Below are 17172 nucleotides of genomic sequence, written 5' to 3' on the forward strand. Positions count from 1 at the left end.
TCATCTCTAATTTGAATCTCTGTTATTCTTTCCTATGGTTAATGCAATTGCATATGCAAAAATTAAGCTAATATTCTTGTATAAATACCACACCCTTTTCGTCTTCCATCTTCAAACAAGTCTTTTCATTGGATTTCTGGGATTTTCCTGTATGTTGTTATAGTTCTAAGTGAGCATCTGCTTATTGTTGTTTCATTCTTGAAGGGAAATTATTGGAGCATTAGAATGGAAAGACCAAGAATTGTTCCCATCTTTTTTATGGGAATTCTGGTTTGGTGTTGCTTGGCAGCTTCAGCAAATGCAAGTACCGATTACATGAAATATAAAGATCCGAAACAGCCGTTGAATGTTCGAATCAAAGACTTGATCGGAAGGATGGCATTGGAGGAAAAAATTGGACAGATGGTCCAGATTGAACGTAATGTCACTACAGCTGAGGTGATGAGAAAATATTGCATCGGTAATCCTATATACTCGGACTTCGATAAAAAAAAATCTTTCTAGTACACCGCCCCGGCCATGGACGTCTCTAAGACTCGAGGGTGAATGAATTTGATTTTTAAAGGTAGTTTGTTGAGTGGAGGAGGTAGTGTCCCAGCTCCACAAGCTTCACCAAAGGACTGGATCAACATGATCAATGAGTTTCAAAGGGGTGCATTGTCAACCAGATTAGGAATTCCAATGATTTATGGGATTGATGCCGTTCATGGCCACAGCAATGTCTAGAATGCTACAATTTTTCCTCACAACATCGGTCTCGGTGCTACTAGGTCCGAATACTCGGTGAAACCTTGTGAAGTTTCAGAATCTAGCTAGTAATTATAATTAACATTGATTTTCAACCAGGGATTCTGAACTAGTCAAGAGGATTGGAGCTGCAACAGCTCTTGAAGTCAGAGCTACCGGCATCCAATATGCTTTGCACCTTGTATCGCGGTAAATATTCCCGAGCCAAGTTAAACATCCGAATGAATATGCTTTTGCACCTTGTATCACGGTGAATATTCCACTATATTTATGACAGGTATGTAGAGATCCTAGATGGGGCCGATGTTACAAAAGTTACAGCGAAGATCTGGCGGTCGTTCAAGCTATGACCGAGATTATACCTGGGTTACAAGGAGACATCTCTCCTAATTCTCCCAAGGGTGTTCCATTTGTGGCTGGAAAGTAAGCATGTTTTTCAACCCATTGTTGAGGCATGTTTAAGTAATATAAAATGCTGATTTTTGTCTTTTCTTCCCTCATTTGGTATCCAGGAATAATGTTGCTGCTTGTGCAAAGCACTACGTAGGTGATGGTGGAACAACCAAAGGAATCAATGAGAACAACACAGTGATTGACATGCATGGTTTGCTTAGCATTCATATGCCAGGCTATTACACTTCAATCATCAAAGGTGTTTCAACAGTCATGGTCTCCTATTCAACCTTGAATGGAGCTAAGATGCACGCTAATCATGACATGGTCACCAACTTTCTTAAGAAAACACTTCGTTTCAGGATACCGATCTCGTTATCTTCGCCTCTAGTTAGCCACACCGAAGAACTCAAAGCATTTTTCATGTTGTTTAATGTATGTTCGAAGTTGTTTCAGGGCTTTGTCATCTCAGACTGGCAGGGTATTGATAGGATAGTTCTCCACCCCATGCTAACTACACATATTCTATTCAAGCTGCAATCACTGCTGGCCTTGACATGATCATAGTTCCATACAACTATACAGAGTTCATTGATGGACTAACCTACCTGGTGAAGAATAGTTTCATTCCGATGAGCCGTATCGACGATGCGGTGAAGAGAATTTTGCGAGTTAAGTTCATGATGGGTCTGTTTGAGAACCCACTAGCAGATGAAAGCTTGGTTGAGTATCTTGGAAGTCAGGTTAGCCATTTAGCCATGTTGCTTTACAATACCAAGATGATTTTTGTATCCTGACTCCTATGTTATCCTACAAATTCAACAGGAACACAGGGAATCGGCTAGGGAAGCAGTGAGAAAATCATTTATGCTGTTAGTGAGAAAATCATTTATGCTGTTAAAGAACGGAGAATCTGCTGATGCTCCATTGCTTCCCCTTGCCTAAGCAGGCATCAAAAATACTAGTGGCTGGTAGCCATGCAGATAATTTGGGTTACCAATGTGGTGGATGGACAATTGAGTGGCAGGTACTAAGTGGAAACAAACTCAAGTGGTAACAAAATACTACTATACTTCTTCCATTAATTACATTTATTGTCTTGTTTCGATTTGATAAAGAAGCCTACACAATGCCCTTTTCATGGACAAGGACTACAATCCTCACTGCCATCAAGAACACAGTTGATTCAAGTACTGAAGTTGTATACAAAGAAAACCCCGATTCCGAGTTTGTCAAGTCCAACAATTTCCCATATGCCGTTGTTGTAGTAGGACAGCATCCATATGGAGACACAAGGAGACAGTTTGAATCTGACCATTCCTCACCCAGGGCCAAGCACAATTACAAATCTTTGCGGAACCGTTAAATGTGTTGTTGTAGTTGTATCTGGTCGTCCTGTTGTGATCCAACCTTATCTTGCCTCCATAGATGCTCTTGTTGCAGCATGGCTTCCGGGAAGTGAGGGTGAGGGTCAAGGCGTAGCCGATGTATTGTTCGGAGATTATGGCTTTACTGGCAAGCTTTCATTCACCTGGTTTTGTTGATCAGTTGCCACATTATGACCCCCTCTTCCCATTAGGGGCTGGCCTGACCACAAAACCAACCCAAATATACTAGCCAAATATTTTCCATGGGATATATTGTGGAAATCAAGGATTTAGAGTAGTACTTGGTAAAAACGTTTTAAGAGTAACTACATTGATTGAGGTTAAATTGAGATATTTCAGTAATAATTTATTGACTAATGGTCATTTTAATCTCTTTTAGTGGAATTGGTAAGTGGCTACATGATGCATTCTGGTTCAGTTTTGAAAGACATGATTCCATAATGTAAATATAAATCTTCTGAACTATCATAGCATTGAAATCTCATGAAGTTCTCTTCTAAGGATAGATCAAAATGATCAATTGTTCCCAGTACCGCTAACTGGAATTATTCATTATTATTGTATTCTTGTAATTATTAAGTTCCACTAAACTTCTGTCATTTTCACATCAGAGGGATGGAGATATGATCTTTGAGAACATTTGATGTGTATTATTAGAAAGAAAAACTGAAAATGTAACACATACTATAGTGTATACCACAGTCCGTCCATGTCTGTAATTACACAGCAATTTCAGTAGTCTTGTTCTCAGCTTCTTTAGTCTTGTTATACCTTCAGCACCGGAGGTATTGTTACGGAATAACAGACCTTTATCCCACGTACGACCTCTCAGTAAGTAGATCCGACACTACACTCTCACGATGCATCTCCGACCACCTACCACACTCCTTGTTATTATCTATCAACTCGATAACCGATAGATGGGCTGTTCGACATGCTAAGGAAATAAATCTATTATGACCCTAGCATTGCTCGCCAAAAGACACCATGTATCAATGCATAATAAATATAAGCAAACACAATCATGTACTTGCAGAAAGAAATCTTATAATTCTTGTTCCTAAGCATCATGTCATGGTGAAAAGCATGTATGCTGCTCGTTCAAAATGAGCAGATGCATGAAAAAACAGATCACCATAGGAATGAAGTTGCATGGAAGATCACATATGGTAAAATGAAGAGAGTTTAATATTTATAGTATTTTGTTGATTTGTATAGAGATTTGATTTCATTATTCATTTTGCTTCTTTAATGGAAATGACAAGATGCATATTTATAAAAGAACAAAAATGCAATTAATCCATAATAAAAGAATTGTCATAACAGAACCATCTAATTGACATCCTTTCTCTATGCAGATTTACACTCTTTTAACAAGAGTAAAGAAACAAAAGGTAAATAAACTTATGTTTCCACTGTTCTTATGTTAGAAAACTTTGATGTGTAAGCCATATAAATATAACTCATTGGCTTTCTATGACTGGTTGCTTGAATGAATCTACCTTATTTGTCTGAAAAAGATTATATAGGAACTATGAATTAAAATCATGGTTTCAGTTGTTACCCTGTGTCTCTGAAAATATTCAGTCCAGAAGAATTTCAACGTATGCTTGATTCCCTCGGTTGATGGTATAAAGAGGAATGTGTCGACTGTAAATCCAATTAGTCATTAGGATCCCATTCTTCATCACGATCGATCAGTGACATCATGCTACTCGTGTAATCGGGATCATCACGTTCTTGCTGTTCGACCACATCAGTATCGTCCTCAGCAGATTCAGTGTCGTCGTTTCTAACCCCTACAGCCCCACTTGACTGCATCCATTTGGGGCACTCATGTTCATCTCCATATAAAACCCTGCCATCTTTGCCTTTTACTGGTTTCGTGTTTTCGAGAGAAGAAATTCTACAAGCGCACTCAGGAAGTGGATGCGATAGGAAAGAGTTTGGCTTTGACAACAGTGATTGCCGGATGAGGCCTTCTTTGCTCAAACTTCTGTTGAGATGTTCCTTAACTGAGAGCGTCCAATTACGGATGGGATGGTACATATTATCATGGGTACTGTTGAGAAGTGCAGCAATAGTTTTCCTGTTCGAAGAAAATACAAAAGACAGTATCAGACATTCTCTTCATTGCCATTAAAAAGTGCTTTTATTAATTCCCAAAAAAAGAAGATCATGAATTTAGCTTTCTGCATATCGAACCTGTCTGGTCGATAAGTTCTTGAAGAAGCCCTCTCGTATAACCTCTGTCCCATAACCAGCCCTGAGAAATCCGGCCATCCGCTACCATCGTTGTTAAAACCGGGAAAGAATGCATCTGCTTCCACAGATACTATATAATCAAGGGCATCCCAAAGTAACCGGTGAGCTTGTCTCCTAAGATCCATGGGTGACGGGCTTGGTTCTTTGTCAGTCTCAGTAATCCAAGCATACCAGCCTTCTTTCTCATGTGGATATATGCGCCTCTCAGGAGGTGGAGGAAGTGGCCGGGGCCGTGGACCAGCCTTATTCCACTCTTCTTTAAGTTCTGCCTCATTTTTTGGATGGGGTACTTTAAATGTATCTGAAGGAAGAGGTGTTTCAGGACCAACCAAGTCTGATAACTCCGTCTTGCTGCACAACGAAGTCCGATCCACCAAGTTTGCAAACATAGCACGTAGAGGGATCAGAAGACGTTGACCACCGAAAGTTTGAGAACCTGCCAAGTATATAATTGTTTTAGAAGGATAGCCCATAGCAAGAAGAAGAAGTCCAACCTGCAAAAGTTAGGGATAGACAAATATAAGTGAAGCACAACAATTCATTGCTACAGTCACTAGACATCCTTATGTTGTCTCAATGACAGACTAACCTTAAGCCCTTATTAGGCTATAAATTTAAAGGGTTAGTTTGGATTTCCTAATTAATTAAAGGTAATATATTTTGTAACCATAAATAATCTAGTTTGGTAATGTTATAATGATATTTTCCAAGTTGCTCTTTATATGTGTCCCTCTCATTCTCTCGCTTCCGTTTCCCATCTCTTTCAGTCCTCAGTTTTCTCCATTGTATTTCTCCTCCTGTCCTACGTAACATTTATCTTCACTGAATATGTATGCGGTGACAGTGAATTGTATTTGTCACATACCTCTTCAGGCATAAGAGGACACGAGCCATTTTCTCTGCGCAAGTGTGAGTCAACTTTTAGTTCGTCAGTAAGGATCCCCTGCCTGATCATCTGTGCCCTTCGGTATTGTATAAGCTCTGTATGAACATCCTACAAGCATCAAACTGCAAGGTGAAATGAAAATTCCATAGAGCCAAACAAATATGTCAATCGAATTCCTCTTTATTCTTTTGTTAACTATGCTTCCGAAAAAATGATGCAACTTGGACTAGACAAGGATGTCAGAAAGAAGAGGTGTAAACAATGGACCTGGAAAAGTTCAGCACAGCCATGATATGCCAAGGTGTCCCTCACTAAACCAGGATGATACGCTAGGAAAGGTTGTCCCCACGCGCGTAGTCTGCAGGTTAAAAGAGCTTGGACTCATGAATAGCAGGCATATGATATTTGTGTAATTACAGCTCCAGACTCATTAACAAATGGAAGATCAGTAGCACGATGAATCAGATAAATCTCGGTCGAGCAATGTATTACTTTCGTAATATTTTTTACTCGGTGGCAATTATACCTCTCCACCATTCGGCGGCCAAGGATCTGAATTTCAGGACGAAACTGGAGAGCATGAAAGGCAACCCTGCATCTAAGCCTCTGAAACTCGGACATACTCGGTGGAAGAATTGACTGAAAGGTGTAATGTTTCAGAAAAAGTGTGAACCGCATGTACATTAATGTACACTTATAAGACTTTGAATTACCTGCAAGCACGCTCCATCTGTAATAATCAACCCAACAACCTTGGCTTTCTTTAATTTTGGTAAAATTTCTTTGATATAATAATTTGGAGAAGCTGAATTTTTGGGCTTGTAAATAGGGAAGCCATTGTTTCTTCTTGCAGCCTTGAAATGCTCAGGTAGGCTTTTTACGATATTCACGTCATTTTTAAGTGATGCAATGAAATGCTCCTCGTTGTAAAGATAGGAAAAACTCTTGAACTTATAACTGTATAATAACAAAAGAGGGTAAGAATATATCATATTAGGCCAGATAATGAATTACGAAAACAGAAGCAGCCATACCTGATTTGTTTTGAACGAGTACTTTCTTGTATCTCTGGAATTACAAGAGTAGCATTTAGGAGCCTGGATATGGTGACAAGATCACAGATCTAGAGATTTAACGAAAATGTTATAAATGGACAACAAGGTATAATAAAAAAGATAACTTTAATGGATCTAATAGATAGTACCGAAGATTTTATCTTCTCGAATCCTCCAAATACTTTTGCATAGATGAAACCATTACTGTTTTCATTTGGAACTGTTAAAAGAGAGATGATCAGTCACTAGTTAACAGACTAAAAGAACTATAAGTGGCTAGTCAAGTATCAAGCATCAAGGACAAAACCAAACAACATATTACACAGACTTATCTCGAGATAGTTCTTTCTGTATTACACATATGTACAAAATCTCAACCTTTCCTTGTTCTTATGGAAAACCTATTAACAATTATCATAGTTACAAAATTTTAGCAATTCTTTAGATTGTCTGCCCCTATCATGTTCCGGTTTTGTCATAGACCTAAACTTAAACAAACAAAGATAAACCCATGTGCATCATTCATCTTCATTACCAAAATGAAACTCCTCATCTTCCTCTCAATCAACCATGAATTTTCGTTCAGATGTTGGTCCAGGAAACATGATAATTAAGAAGGCTGAAGAGATGGTCTAAAGTACAAGTTGTAGTAAGAATCACCAGCTACACAACAAGATCTATCATTACTACATTTTGAAACTTTATGGATTCAACAAAGCCCCTTAATGAAAAAGATAGGGACATCAAAAATTAAAGTTTTGCAATATTGAAGCATAAATACACAATTAAGAAGTTTAAGCGAAATCGAATACCGGGATAGTTGTTCCTTGGGTTTGCATATGGCTGCAAAGATTCCAGAGACCTGACAGAACCCCATAGCCTCTTATTTATGACACCCTTCAACATACAATAACAAAAATAAAGATCATCAAATCGACATAATCACATGCAAACAAATGCAGATAAAACATTTGGAATCCGAATCCGAAATCTGAAAAGACTTACAGGAGATAAAATGTTAGAGAAATCATGGCTCAGAGCATCTTTTGCGCTATACTGGACTAAATTCATACTTGAAAACTTTGTCATTGAAAGATGAGCCACCATCGATCCCAATGATAAAGTCAAAACAAATAATGCAACCCATTTTATCTTAGATTTGAACACCATCGTGGCTCATAAAAGGAAATTCACTTGCTGGATGTTGAATTTAACACCCAGTTCACCCTATCATCCAAAAAAATCCAATAAATGTATCGAAATTTCGAATAAAAACGAATTAAAACAAATCAAACAGTATTATAATATAATTAAAAAAATAATCCTTTTGTTACCTGGATTGTAGTATAAGCTCCCAGTGAAGAGAACCCAATCTTCGAAATCCAATAAAATCAAGATTTAAACTTTCTTGTCCATGTGATTTCTTTGAAAGAGAAACAGGGAAGAGGGAAAAGGGCAGAGTTCAAATCTGAATAGGAAGCAAAGGATCTGATGCTGAAGCTTGAGGACCCAGATTGAGATTTAAGATGGATTTGTCTCTTTGGAAAGGGAAACTATAAAAAAATGAAAAATTTCTGGGAAACAGACAGAAGAAATAAATAAATAAATAAATAAAGATCGTTAGTGGTGCATATGGAAGCGTAAATCTGAAACAAAGGTTAATGTTTTTTCATATTTTTGTGTCAGTGAAGTGTGAAAAGAACGGAACACAACAGAATAGAAGTGAATCAAGTGGTATCTTTCACCGGAAGTACCAACCAAATCTATTCTAAGAGCACCATTTTTCGGGTTCGTTTAAACTAGTAATATTTTAATTTTGTCAATTTTAACACTAACGTTTAAGTTTAATTGCAATTATGTCACTCAGTAGTTAATGACGTAACGGCACGATGACATGACACCTTCGCGCCGTGACGTTGCTGCCTCACCAAAACGACGTCGTTTTAACATGACTGTGTTGGTGTTAAAAAAACCTCAAAACGACGTAGTTTTGTTTGAGAAAAATTAGTAAATAATGTGTTTGAAAGGATTTGAACACATAACATTTTAAAATAAAAATTAATACTTAACCACTATGTCAAATTAAATTTTTTGATATAATTCTATAAACATAATATACATAATATGAGTCAACATTCGAAAAGTTATTTTCTACAAAAACTCATGAAATTATTAAAATTCCCAAATAAACACATTAAATTCCAAAAAATCTAAAAAAACTCCTAAATTCCTAAAAATCCCAAAAAATCATAAAGTTTACATAATAATTTGGAACTTTCAGTAAACTACTATAATTAAACTTAAAAATCATTCTGCAAATTTTCAAAATAAAAGGAGCGGAAATTATACGTCATTTTAAACAATTTCAGTTCATGGACTAAATTGCACATTTTGTAAAACTGGGCAGAAAACAAATTCCAAACAACACATTGTTTTCGACTTAAAACACGAGATTAACCCTCCTAATGATCGGAAAATTAAATCTAATCACTTATAATACTTTACCAATAATTTTAACACATTAAAATTAAATTAGAATCATTAAAACAACATAAACATTCAAGATTTTCATGTTATTCAATATACTTTAAACACAAACACTATTGATGACACTTCTGTTATTGACTCCAAATGAGCATTTATAACATGTTTCGTAGGGAATTAAATCAATAACACAAGTTCAATGTATCAAACTCTTCAAATATATTATGTTATTTACTCCCTAATTTTTTTTTTGAATTTTTAGGAATTTAGGAGTTTTTTTTGAAATTTTATGGAAATTAAGGTGTTTTTTTTGAAATTTTAATAATTTCAGGGGTTTTTTTAGAAAATAACTTTTCAAATGCTGACTCATGTTATATATATTATGTTTATAGAATTATATCAAAAAAGCTAAGTTGCCATAGTGGTTAAGTATTAACTTTTATTTCAAAAGGTTATGGGTTCAAATCCCTTCAAACACGTTATTTACTAATTTTTCTCAAATAAAACTATATCATTTTGAGGTTTTTTAGCACCAACACAGTCATGCCAAAGCGACGTCATTTTGGTGAGGGAGTCACGTCAGCAACGTCACGGGGCGGAGGTGCCATGTCATCGCGTCGTTACGCCATTAACGGCGGAGTGACACAATTGCAGTTAAACTTAAACGTTAGTGTTAAAATTGGTAAAATTGAAACGTTGCTGGCATAAACGAGCCCGAGCCTAAAGGTGAGTGGTATTTGACATAGATTACCTTTTTTTTTTTATTTTGTCTCCGTTCTTCAGTTTTATTTATTTTTAATGGAATCAGGGTAAAGTACACAGTAATCCATCAAAATTGTTTTGTTGAATCCTATGACTATTAAAAATTATAGAATAATCCTTTAATTATAGGTGTTGTTTTGTTAAGTCTTTCGATTATTAAAAGTTACAAAATAGTAACTCGACTATTCAAATGTTCCAAACTCGTCATTTTCTGTTAAAAATTTGACGGTCGTCTGAACTGGACATTAATCTGTTAATTGAGATATGATAAAATATGATCTCAAAACCGTTTGAGATGTATTTTTTGGATTGACCCTCCGTTTATATTATGTTATTGAGCCAATGCTTGAAACATTATTTTTTCGAGTCGGTGTTTGAAAGCAACGGTGGTGTCAATAGACATCATTAAAATATGATTTTATCATATGTCAATTAGCAAGTTAACATCCAACTCAGACGACCATCATTTTTTTTAAAAGGAAGAGGACGAGTTTGAAACATATAAATAGTCGGGTGACCATTTTGTAACATTTAATAGTGGGGGATTCAACAAAACAACGCCCTATAATTAAGGGACCATTTTATAACTTTTAATAATTGTGAGTCTTAACAAAGCAACATCCTATAGTCGAAGATCATTTGTGTATTTTATCCAAGGAAAAGTGTGAGAGAAAATTAAAGTTCCATGATATTTAATTTTTTTAACTAATCCATGATCATTTAATTATAGGTGGATTTTAATTTAATCAATCAGATTATCTAACTATTTATCATCAATATTTGACGGAATAGTTGACATGACCGTTAACAAAATTTGTATATTTACACATTTAGTCTTTATTACTTACACATTTTATCAATTTGATCTTAATTTTAAATTAAATCTTCCAATAATACAATGACATGTTTAATTAGATAAATTTTCTTCTAATTAGATGATAAAAATTAATGAAAAATAAATTAAAGAAAGAAAAAGATTAAAAGGATTTAAACCTTAATAATAAGGGGAAGAACTAACGTATTTTTATCACTAGGCCAACACATATATATGATAAATGAGTTAGAGAATATGTTATATAACTCATATTTTGTAACCATATGATTAATAAAAAAAATAAAGAAATGTGTTAGAAACTATATTTTTGATATAACAAATAAGGAAATTTTTTTTTTTGATTTAATTGAATTTATTCAAAGCTTTCAAAAATAATTCAAAGTTCATTAAATAATAATTTGAACACAAAATGTTTTTCTAGGTAAGTAGTATCAATACTGCATGAATAGTATCGATATTATTCATATAGTATCGATTCCAAAGATAAGAGTAGTATCGACATTACCTATGATTTTCAAAGTTGTTCAAATTCCAGAATGTAAAATTTGTGCTGATACTTTAGGAGTATCGATACTACTTTACATAGTAGTACTAATAATGCAAAACATTGGTATCGATATTGGTCAGCTTAATAGACATTAACGACTAGATTATTAAATATAACAAAGGAAGTATCGATACTCCAAACTCGAGTATCGATACTCCATGTGCTGGACAGTTTTATTTTATAGCTAATTAAGTCCCAACAACTCCAAACTTCCTCCAACGGATAAAAACGATCACAAGCTCATTCATACATATAAAAACAAGTCAATGATACTTAAAGAATGTTACAACACCTTTCTAAGCAATAGAGATCAAAAGAAAAACTCTTTCGCTCTTTATTTTCCCTTTTCTCTTGTACATAAGTATTTGAGCTCATTGCATATATTTTAATTGTTTTTCTTGTGAGATAAATCTTTGTAAACATCTACCTTGTGATATTTTCTTGTTTACATTTCTTATCATTAGTAAAAGGGAAGTGGTTCTGTTGAGTTAATCGTTTGACGAATCGGCTAAGAGGGGGTGAATTGGCAATAAAAATTTTGGTTGAAGCTTTTGCAGAAAATTGAAAATAATTGCACAATGATTTAGAGTGGTTCGACTTTCTCAACCAAAGTCTATGTCCACTACCTTAGCTATCCACACTAAGGATTCTCCAACAAATTCACTGATTTGTTCTTTCTTTTGAGGACAAAGAGTAACCTTACAACTCCCTCAAGAGTTATACCCCAAATTCTTGAGAACACTCTCTCCCAAAGAGAAATACACAAATTTGCAAACTTACAAGAAAACCTCACAAGGTAAGATGTTTGCACAATTCTAGAACAAAGAAAGAACACTAAAAAATGAATACAATTGAGAACAATAAGTGTTCTTGAAAGAAAAATGAAAATTGAATGAAAATTTGGCTTGAAATGCACAAACTTGAGGTTTGATGCTTTCTCTTTGATTCTATTGCTTCTCTTCTTAATTGTTGTTGATCAATGGCTCCTAAGCTTGTTTAAATACTCCTTGGATTACTTATGAACGTTAGAGATCATTAGTGGAGTCAATAGAGCCGTTATTGTGTGAAAACAATTAAAAAATAGTTGGGAGCTTGTGTGCATCGATGCATAGCCAAGGTGCATCGGTACACTATGTGTAAAATTCAAATATTTTGACCGTTATAAGAGTTAGTGTATCGGTACATTAGAGTTTATCGATACACTAATTATATTCGATGTTTCAAATGAGCCTGGAGTGCATCGATGCATGGTCTGTGCATCGGTACACAAAATGCATTCGATGTTCAAAATATTCAAGAGTGCATCGATGCATGGCTTGTGCATCGACACACAAAATGCATTTGAAATGGGTATGCATCGATGCATCAATGTAGTGCATTGATACATCACTTTGTAAATTTGATTTTTGGCTCAATTTTGGTTCAAAATACTTTGTGAAAATTATTTCAAAAATATTTTAAGTATAAAATACAATTTTTACACTTAGTAAGGATTAAAATTGAACTTTGAAAAACTTGGAGTAATATTTTGATATTTGAATAATTGAATCGAATATACTTTGAAAATGATTTGTAAAATCTTAAATTCATTTAAACTTAATTTTTTATATCGAAACATCAAAATATTTTCAACAATCTCCCCCTTTTTGATATAACAAAATATTTGAGTAATTTTAAGATTTTTCAAGAAAATCATTTTTGAAATCAATTTTTAAAATTACTCCTCATTACTATATTCTCCCCTTTTTTGTTAAATAAAAAATACTCTATAAAACGTTTTTAAACAAGATTTTTGAAAAACTTAGCCAATTGATTTTAAATAAATATAGCTTAAGCTGCTAAGATCACAATCAAGAGAAAGGTTAGCCATTAGTTTCATAAATCAATATTCATAATCAAATGTGTAATGGTAAATTGGTCATATTGCAACTAATATGTAAATGATGCAAAAACTAATAAATATTAAGCTCAAATTGAAAGTTCAAACCAAACCAAATATATATATATATATATATATATATATATATATATATATATATATATATATATATATATATATATATATATATATTAAGTTCAATCATCCAAAACATTCAAGTTTAAACAACCAACATCCATAACAAATTCAAACATCCAAAACAATCCAAAAACATCAAAATGTTTAGCAATAAGTTCTAAATCCAATCCAAGAAAACTAAAACAAGGCAATGTTTAATCCATAAGAGGATCGAGGAGGAGGATAACGTGTTAGCATCTCGAGTGTGAGCGCATCTAAATGTTTGTTCATCTCCCGTTGTTGAGCCTCCATAGCAGTGAGATGGGACTCAATGGATGCAAATCGTAGATCAAATGTCTCCAAGAATGATCAAAAGTATGGAGGCACTTGATCCTCTTCTTGTGTCGGCTCATCGTCAGGAACTTCATCGTCAATATCTTGCATAAGTTGTTGAAGTTTTGGATCATCGTCTGCTGCCGGTGCTGGAGGAGGTGGAGCTCGTGAAGAACTAGCTCCCGGAGTTTTCTCAGGGGATCGAACCCATTGACCAGATTCCTTATCCTTTTTCTATCCCGATTTCTTTAAGGAAATAAGATTGAGTTGGTTTTGGAGAAGGATGGGAATGTCAAGAGTGACCCTAAGACCGAGTTTGACAAACAAGTTACTGAGAAGACAGCCGTAAACTAAAGTTTCTACATTCTTAGAAGGGACAGTGTTTACGGTATCTACTAACTCACTAAAAAAAATTTGTGGAAGATTTAGTTTCTTGTTATGTTGGATATAATGTATCCACCATAAATCTATGACTCTAAGAGTGGAATACCTACCTCCGGATGGTCTAAACCACCAAGAGATCATCAAATGAAGGAATCTGTCGTGATGAGTTCTTAGGGTACTAACACTATCCTTAGACTTATAGGGTGTTGCCACAGTCTCCGTTTCATTATATAAACCTAAGTTATCTAGTCCAAAATGGGTAGTTATTGTGTCGGAGTCAATAAAAACGAATTGACCTAAAAGATAGGATCGAATTCCTATGGTTTCGATTTGGAGCTCGTTTTGGACACATACCGCATTGGAATAGAAGATGCAGACTAATTGGTAATAAACAATATGTTTGAGTTTAAAGAGTTTATCAAACTTCCAGGATTTAAGAGTAGGAAATATTGAAAATCCATATCTTCCATAGCTTGAATCGAAGGGATACGCTCTTCCCAGATTTTGTATAACTCAAAACAAGTACAGTACCTATGGTAGAGATCTTGTCTACGACCAGGCATATTGAAGCAAGAGTTAAGAATAGTCATGTTTGGGTCATTCGGGTTTGGATTTGGATTAGGAGGAGGAATAGGAGGTCGGTTTTGACTCGAACGACTAGACGATGTCCTAGGTCATTTAGGATTAGACATGGTTTATGAAATAGGAATAGGATATGATAACCTGCAAATTTGAAACACATGTATGCAATTCAATCAATCCCAAAACTCAAATAAGTCATTATTATTTCAAGGTTCAAGTTTTGAAAAACTGTTTAGAAAATAATGTTTTAAAATCATAATACGTATAGTTTTCATGAAAACAACATACTTGAATCAAAAACATCAATGAAAACAATAATCTATAAAATTTGTATATTTCGAAATTTTTGATTTTTTAAAATTTTTTTGTGTTTTTGATGAAATTGATTGTAGAAAATAGTTTCTAAACACTAAACAATCAATGCCCGATATTTAATTCAACCTAGAACTAATCAATACTAGTCCTAGGTTCAAAAAAATAAAACTGAGGTTTTTTGAAATATTACCTTGAAAATTTGGATTTTGTGGGAATGAGATGTTGTTTGTACTAAATTAATGATAGTAGCAGGGTTTGGAGTTGAAATGCAAGAGAATTTTGACTTAATTAGTTGGTTTTGAAGCAATTTTGAGAGTAGGGTGAGAGAAGGATGTGACGGTAGAGTGTATAGGAGTTAAAGGTTTTGAAAGAATAAAGAAAATTAGGTATTAAAACCCAAAAATTCGACGAGGGTATCGATGTACAGCAGAGTGCATCGATGCACATTCAAGGAATGCATCGGTGCACCTTCATGGTGTATCGATACACATTCAAGGGATGTATCGGTACAGTAACTAGTGTATCGATGCAAAAAGTACAAATATGTCAAAAACCCATTTTAAATACTTAAAATGCTAAATTAATTTGCTCTAATGGTATTGACAACTCATATTACGAAAATTAACTATGATATCCTTAAACATAATTTGAACATATAATTAATTTTGACTAAGAATCATAAACTCCCCCTAACTAATAGTAAAGAATGCAAAAATAAATTTAAGTAATTTTTTTATTTCTAATTAAAAGTGCTAAAATTATTTTAAAACACTAAGTGAATATAGGTCAGTTAAACCTAATTCTCTCCTAAGTGTACCAAATCTTTCTTTATCTAAAGGTTTTGTAAAAATATCCACTAATTGATGCAAAGTATCAACATATTCTAGAACTATATCTTCTTTGATCTATAATGACATGATTTCTAATTTCAATGTGCTTAGTTCTAGAGTGTTGGATGGGATTTTTAGTGAGACAAATAACACTAGTATTGTAACACTTGATAGATATGGTACTAACTTCAATTCCATAATCTAAAAGTTGTTGTTTCATCCATAAAACTTGTGTACAACAACTACCGACTGAAATGTATTCCGCTTCAGTGGTAGATAATGCAACACAATTTTGTTTCTTTGAAAACCATGAAATCAACATATTTCCTAGGAATTGGCAAGTATCAGAGGTGTTTTTCCTATCTATTTTGCATCCTCCATAATTCGCATCAGATAAGACATGCAAGCTAAAGCTAGAGTCTCTAGGATACCAAAGTCCTAAACTAGGAGTGTCCTTAAGGTATATAAAGATTCTCTTAACATTTAGTAAATGTAATTCCTTAGGGCATGATTGAAATCTAGCACATAAGCAAACACTAAACATAATGTCCGGTCTACTTGCGGTTAGATAATGCAATGAGCCAATCATGGATCTATATAATTTAACATCCACACATTTACCTCATTCATCTTTGTCAAGCTTTGTTGGTGAGCTCATTGGAGTGGTATGAGGTTTCCCATTTTCCAATCCAAATTTCATGAGCATATCATTGACGTACTTGACTTGATTGATGAAGATGCCATATTTTCTTTGCTTGATTTGGAGTCTCAAGAAAAATGAGAGCTCCCCCATCATGCTCATCTCGAATTCACTCTGCATTAGCTTAGAAAATTCTTGGCAAAGAGCATCATTAGTAGAACCAAATATTATATCATCAACATAAATTTGAACTACTAATAAATCTTTATCTTTATGTTTTAAAAACAATGTAGTGTTAACCTTCCCTTTTGAAAAACCTTTTTCAATTAAAAAAATTTGACAATCTTTCATACCAAGCTCTAGGAGCTTGTTTTAAACCATAAAGTGCTTTTTTCAATTTAAAAACATGATCTGGAAATTTTGAATCTTCAAAACCATGAGGTTGTTCCAATACACTTCTTCTTTTATCAAACCATTTAAAAATGCACTTTTAACATCCATTTGATATAATTTAAATTCATTGAAACATGCAAATGCTAATAACATTCTAATTGCTTCCATCCTAGCTACGGGAGCGTATGTTTCATCATAGTTTATTTCTGCTTCTTGAGTATAGCCTTGAGTAACAAGTCTAGCCATGTTCCTCATTATATTACCACTTTCATCTAGCTTATTCCTAAATAACCATCTAGTACCTACAATAGATTTATTACTGGGCCTTTCAACTAAT

The 17172-nt window shown here is 34.2% G+C and overlaps 1 protein-coding gene and 1 pseudogene across 1 annotated transcript; one reads left to right on the plus strand and one right to left on the minus strand.

Moving 5' to 3' along the window:
* The first annotated feature begins 222 nt into the window (after nt 1-222).
* LOC120185267 lies at nt 223-2836 on the plus strand (annotated as a pseudogene).
* Nucleotides 2837-3807: 971 nt separating this feature from the next.
* On the minus strand, nt 3808-8407 carry LOC120185333 (protein EMBRYO SAC DEVELOPMENT ARREST 30-like). The gene is made up of 11 exons (XM_039189581.1): nt 8069-8407; nt 7740-7961; nt 7547-7631; nt 6884-6954; nt 6714-6802; nt 6393-6636; nt 6206-6318; nt 5947-6037; nt 5659-5787; nt 4734-5287; nt 3808-4617 (listed from the first exon to the last, which is right to left on the minus strand). The coding sequence occupies exons 2-11, from the start codon at nt 7902-7904 to the stop codon at nt 4191-4193; spliced, it is 1968 nt and encodes a 655-aa protein (XP_039045512.1). The 5' UTR covers nt 7905-7961; nt 8069-8407; the 3' UTR covers nt 3808-4190.
* Nucleotides 8408-17172: the final 8765 nt, after the last annotated feature.

This window comes from Hibiscus syriacus, unplaced genomic scaffold, assembly GCF_006381635.1.
Source record: "Hibiscus syriacus cultivar Baekdansim isolate YM2019G1 unplaced genomic scaffold, ASM638163v2 tig00113096_pilon, whole genome shotgun sequence".
Taxonomy (NCBI): domain Eukaryota; kingdom Viridiplantae; phylum Streptophyta; class Magnoliopsida; order Malvales; family Malvaceae; genus Hibiscus; species Hibiscus syriacus.